Source organism: Rhagoletis zephyria, unplaced genomic scaffold (assembly GCF_001687245.7).
Source record: "Rhagoletis zephyria isolate East Lansing unplaced genomic scaffold, Rhagoletis_zephyria_1.1 Rzeph_scaffold_06097, whole genome shotgun sequence".
NCBI classification, from domain to species: domain Eukaryota; kingdom Metazoa; phylum Arthropoda; class Insecta; order Diptera; family Tephritidae; genus Rhagoletis; species Rhagoletis zephyria.
This window is the reverse complement of record NW_016163180.1, coordinates 8,812-15,187: the sequence shown is the minus strand read 5'-3', so window position 1 is coordinate 15,187 and position 6,376 is coordinate 8,812. Positions and strand designations below refer to the sequence as shown.

General features: G+C 33.3%; 1 protein-coding gene across 1 annotated transcript; it reads left to right on the top strand.

Moving 5' to 3' along the window:
• The first annotated feature begins 3,461 nt into the window (after positions 1 to 3,461).
• LOC108372848 (putative nuclease HARBI1) lies at positions 3,462 to 4,412 on the top strand. The gene is made up of 2 exons (XM_017628640.1): positions 3,462 to 3,498; positions 3,555 to 4,412. The coding sequence occupies exons 1-2, from the start codon at positions 3,493 to 3,495 to the stop codon at positions 4,074 to 4,076; spliced, it is 528 nt and encodes a 175-aa protein (XP_017484129.1). The 5' UTR covers positions 3,462 to 3,492; the 3' UTR covers positions 4,077 to 4,412.
• Positions 4,413 to 6,376: the final 1,964 nt, after the last annotated feature.

The window sequence follows — 6,376 nt, the reverse complement described above, 5'->3', positions numbered from 1 at the left end:
GCTAAGCTACAAAAACGGTGCATTAATTCATGCTACTTCTGGAGATTTATTCGGAAAATGTTTGACATAATAAAAAGGTTTAAATCAGTCAAAATCTGGCCAGGGGTGTAATTTTTAAGTGCCTTTGAAAAGTAAATACTAAAAGCATGTTTAAACACATAAGAAAAAAATAATTTATGAGGGAATTGTCAAAATGTGTATATAGAATTTTAAATCAAACAAAAGGGGCAAAAGTCGCATGATTTTTTGGAAAAGTCTCAAAGCAAGCCTATTTTTAAAAGGCGGTGTCAGGAGGCGCCATTCTCCAAAAAGTATCAATTTGACACTTTAGTCGCACAACGGTAACACTGATGGAACCACACTCAAGTAGCACACTGAAAATTTGTTTATAGTAATTCTGTAAGCGCGATCAGATAAATACCCAGAATTTATGCTTAATTCCGAATTTCCACTAGGCATTGAAATGACAAAAAATGTCTGCCATTTAAAAAAATGCCATGTGGAAATGATTTTAATGATTATTTTTTAATGACCGACTTTGTCATTTGTCATTTTTGCCATTTAATGCCTAGTGGAAATCCAGCATAAGTATTGTTTTTTGTCTAACTAAAATGGAAAAATAAAAATAAAAACATGTAATTACCAATAAAATAAAATTAAGACAAACTTTATTATCATGTATTTTATGAAAATAACCTAAAAATATGACATTTACTTTACTTTGTGAAAAATGAGGGGCCCCTTTAGATGTTCTTATCAATTCCCAGTAACTTGCTGAAAAATTATTATCAATCCCCCTTATTCTAGAACCCGAATTTTCGTAATCCACATGCTGCAAACCTTGCGGAAACATGTGGAGCATTGCCAGCTATCAGTTGTTTTTCGAAGATAGCTGAATGAAGGGAAACAAAGTGGAAATGAATTAAAAAAACACTCATAGCAGCAGAGTAAGAGGGTGCTATTGCAATGGATTCAGAAAGGTGTGCGGAGTTGTCGGGCATAGTAACCATGGGCGCATCTATGTCAGCTTCTGGTTGCATTGTTGAAGCACAAGCCAGAACTCCTCCTATGCCTGAAGAACTGGTTCCCAATCCAGTTAGAGCAATAACAGCTTCTTCCAAGCCATTGAAAACATGCATTTTGCTAGGTGCACCACCTGTTGCGCTTGCTTCTGCCTTCGGCAGCGCTTAGGGATTATATATAGAGTTATAACTCTTACTAAGTAGAATTCTCCTTTCTGTGTTGCCGGAGAAGAGGCACTTCCGCATGTCAAAGGTATACAGTATTTCTTGTGCATATCACAGTATTTTCGCGCAGAATCCACATCGAATTTTTCAAAAAAGTGCATAGTGCAAACCGAATTTATTAATAATTTGAAACATTTATTTTAAATAAAAGTTTCATCCTCTGATTATATGTGTATGTTAAAGTTTTTGGATTCCGGTTATGCGCTTGGACACAACAACCGAAAATCGTTGAACAAATAACTAAACCGGACCCAAGTTTCTCGATAAGGGGAAACAAAGATTCTTGCTTGCTCGTTTACATAAAGTAGTGGATAAAAATATACGTATATGCGAAAGGCAAATTTATCTGTTTAAATAAACACAACTAATATTTCCTGGAAACATACAGAGATTTACATCTTTTATCTCACCTCCGACACAGAATTGTTTTCGTACAAAATTACGCAAAAAAGCTTACGCGTTCGTTTTTAGGCATGCCACTGTTACGAATATAATATATGTATAAGAATGGGATTTTTTTTTATTCTAATCGGATTAAGTCCTACCGGGCCGTGCCAGGTCGGGTTTCGCTAATTTTTTCTCGGCGCATGTTCGCGCGGGTTTTCAAATGTGATTTCTGTACCGAGCCGGAAAAATTAGGCACATGTCTACAAATCTGTAGTTCGAAGTCAATGGATGTATCAAACCGAGGCTGGATATTTTTCTATAATTATGAATCAAACTATTTAGGGCTTAGGGGGTCACTGAAGTGTTAAAACGTGTTACCTCTAATTTCCTTATTGACTTTAAAGAAAATTCATCTAAGGCAGAGGTGGCATCAAACCCCACGTAATAATGTCAATAAACAATTTAAGCTGAAACATACAAAGCCAGACAATAAAAATGCGCTATAATACAACAAATTAACAAACAAACGATAAAAAAAAGATACAAATAAAACATTTGGCCCACATAATGCAAAAAAGTGACAACTCACTGAATAAATATCACACTAGAAAGGAAACCCGCGAAGAGTAAATATTTAAAAATGTCAATTATGGAGGTAAGCTGATAATTCCAAAGCGAGGGCAGCACAAAATAGGAAAACAACGAAAAAGCACCGTTACAAACGCATTCGAACGCGACAATGATCTTCGAAGAGACGGCCGTCTGCGTACAACCGGATCGTATCGCATTAACAATGCTCTGGCCCACATTGATTAGACGACGAAGAAGCGAAAGAGGTACGCAGACCGGCTACTCACTATTCTCCAGCAGCTCTGGCATTGACGCCACATTTCGACGCATATTTACGCATAATTTACAGCCCATTTTTGTGACTCCAACGGCAAATAGCGCTTGACGTTGCGTTTTTCAAGTGCATGGCTGCGCATGCGCACCATTCAAGCGCAACACGACAGCGAGGGAGTTGTCATGAGTTGTTTGTTTACTCACAACTGACTTTGGCTTAAAAGGCAAAATGCACATACAGCCGGGCTCCCATTTTCATTTACTTTTGCGTTTTGCGTTTTCGTAAAAATCGTACGTTTTTATTTTTAGGTGCTCTTGAATTCGCAACTTTTTGTTATCGATAAGTTCCATTCCTCACTTTGTTTCTGGTATAGCAAAACAGCTGTTTTAGCTATTTCAACAAGTTATAAATTAACAAAAATGCCTTTCATTTTTTCACTAGCGTGTTTTGAAGCAAAAAGATTAAAGAAAAAGACAGAATTGAGGAGACTAAAGCATTTAAGGGCAAGGTCAGATATTTGTACTATGCCAGACGAAAGGTGAGTTGTATCCAAAGCCATAAACTGAGCTATTTATTACACAGTTATTCTTTAGTTTCTTAAAGTCATTCCGGGTGGACAAAGACACGTTTAAAATTATTCTACAAAAGCTCCAGCCACATTTAAAAACAACTCGGTTGCCACAATCAATTCAGTTCGCTGCTGTTCTTCGCTTCCTTGCCACTGGTTCCTTTCAGTTATGTGTTGCAAAGGACCACCACATTAACATAGGCAGAAGCACGTTTGGGAAGGTGTTGCACAAATATATTCCTTTAATGGAAAGTGTGCTATGTGCAGAAAATATCTCGTTGCAAATGACTGAACCGCAAATACAACAATCCAGGGAGAACTTCTATAGGAAATACCAGCTGCCTCGGGTCGTTGCGTGTATCGACGGGACGCACATTCGATTACTAAAGCCAGTTCAAAATGAGTCAGCGTTTTTTAATAGAAAAGGTTTCTTCAGCTTGAATGCTATGCTCGTAAGGACTCAATCTATAAAACTTGTTTTTGATTTATACCTCTTTTTCTAATTTAGATATGTAACCATAATATGGAAATACTTGCAGTAGACGCCACACACCCTGGCTCATGTCACGACTCATTCATTTGGAAAAATAGTCAGGCGAAAAACTATTTATCGAGGTCAATAAATGATAATTTCATTTTGGCAGACTCCGGTTATGCACTGGAAAGATTCGTGCTGACTCCATATAGGAATGCAGAATTAGGAACATTTCAGCACAAATTTAACATGAAACATGCAGCCGCGAGAAATATTGTCGAGCGCACTATTGGCGTTCTCAAAAGTAGATTTCGCTGCCTACAACATGGTTTAAATTACGAACCTAAATTTGCTTGCAAAATCGTTAATGTGTGCTGTGCACTACACAATATTTGTCGCCAACGTAACACCCCATCTGAAGAATATGTAGAGCACAATGAATCTCTTGAAAACGATAATGCAGAAAATGAATACGAAGATCATCAAGATGGAGTATCATTAAGGGATGAAATTGGAGTATCATTAAGGGATGAAATAGCTCGTATAATTCGTTAACTGCAGTTCAGTAGTGTACAAACAATTACGTATAAAACTGATCATCCAATCTTCTTGCAACGCTAAAAATTTTTTAAACTAAACTTTTTATAAAACCTTGGTTTATACAATAACAAATTAATTCAGTTTTGTAGCTCGCATTCAAATTTCAAACAAATATATCATGTATTTAAGCAAACTGAAAATGTCATATTTCATTTATTTATGTTTTTAATTAACTCAAACGTAACATGTGTGTAGTATAATAGGCGGCATACACCATACGTCTGACTAGCGAGTTATAAGCGCACCACATATTGACAACTTTTTACAATTATTTTGTTTTGTTTAATTTTAGTTATTTTTTATAAAAATCTAGTTTATTAATTAACAAAAACCGTATAAATCCAAGTTTGAAACAATGTGCGATGTGCGAAAGTTTGTTGAATTTTTTTTCAACTATTGCACATTGATGCAAACTTGGATTTATACGGTTTTTGTTAATTAATAAACTAGATTTTTATAAAAAATAACTAAAATTAAACAAAACAAAAAAATTGTAAAAACTTGTCAATATGTGGTGCGCTTATAATTTTGACACTTGGTGTATATTTATTGCTATTTGTAAAATTCTCTTATATGAGTAAGGCACTTACAAATTTATATTTTAACATACATATGTGTTTTTAAATACTTTTCGGTTTTAAACCAGAACAAATAAATAAATAATATGTAAAATTCATAACATATATAAATAAGGTTCAATGTTATTATTTCGCTAAGTTGTAATGAAAAAACATAACTTAAATGATATAAATCAAAGTTTAAAACGTTGTGCTCTTTATTTTAATTAAATGCTTACTGCTTCAATAAAAACTTTGTACATACAGTGGCGCTTACGTAAATAGCACACTTATTTTTTTACAATATTCACAATGTTTTGCGTGATAAATTTTTTCCTTAATAATATATATAAATATAGTAGATTCTATACCATAAACCATATAAATCAAAGTCTAAAACTTTGTGCACATTTCACGAAAATTTAACAAATTTCAAAAAAATGCCATCACAATTTTAAAGTTTTTATTAAGAATCTTTAGAAATTTATTGGGTATGCAATTTTGTAGCCCATTAAATTTTAATATGATGTTAAGCAGGTTTGAAAATTCCATAAAAAAATAGATGTTGTTCATGCGTTAAATGGAAGAAAATGTGCAACGCCCAATCAATTTCTAAAGGTTCTTAATAAAAACTTTAAAATTGTGATGGCATTTTTTTGAAATTTGTTAAATTTTCGTGAAATGAGCACAAAGTTTTAAACTTTGACTTATATGGTTATGGTATAGAATATTCTATATTTATATATATTATTAAGGAAATAATTTATCACGAAAAACATTAGGGGTATTCTCGATCTGCTACAATCTGTCTAGCATGGTGCATAAATAGCATAATTTTATTAGGGGTATTATCGATCAGGTGCATACTGCCTAGCATGGAGGATAGATAGCATAAATAGCATGATTGGCTAATTTTGTTGTTGTTTGAACACATGAAACAACAACAATCTTGCTGTTTATGCTATCTATCCTCCATGCTAGGCAGTATGCATCGGATCGAGAATACCCCTATTGCGGATATTGTAAAAAATAAAAGTGTGCTATTTACGTGAGCGCCACTGTATACAGTAAGCGGTCAATCAGTTACGACCGAGTACGAAATACTGGATGTAACAAAATTGGGCAAATTTAAACTTTTTGGTTAGTTATAAAAATATTGTCTCTCATATAACTAATTTCATATCAATTGAATTTTCCAACCTCATACACAATTTAAAATAATTCTAAAAATTTTCTTCAAACTTTCAAAGTTTTTAACCGGAATTTCAAAAATAAATTTGAGTATGCAGTTTTATAGTGCATTAAATTTTAGCGCAACAAAGTTCAGGTTTGAAGCCTCAAAAAAATCACGTTTATTTTTAATAATTTTCTGTTTTTCGAATTTTGCTCTACAAAATATTTATGTTTATATGGTAAAAACAGGAAAAAACAGCGGACAAAAAATTATTAAAAATCAACGTGACTTTTTTGAGGCTTCAAACCTGAACTTTGTTGTGCTAAAATTTAATGCACTATAAAACTGCATACTCAAATTTATTTTTGAAATTCCGGTTAAAAACTTTGAAAGTTTGAAGAAAATTTTTAGAATTATTTTAAATTGTGTATGAGGTTGGAAAATTCAATTGATATGAAATTAGTTATATGAGGGACAATATTTTTATAACTAACCAAAAAGTTTAAATTTGCCCAATTTGGTTA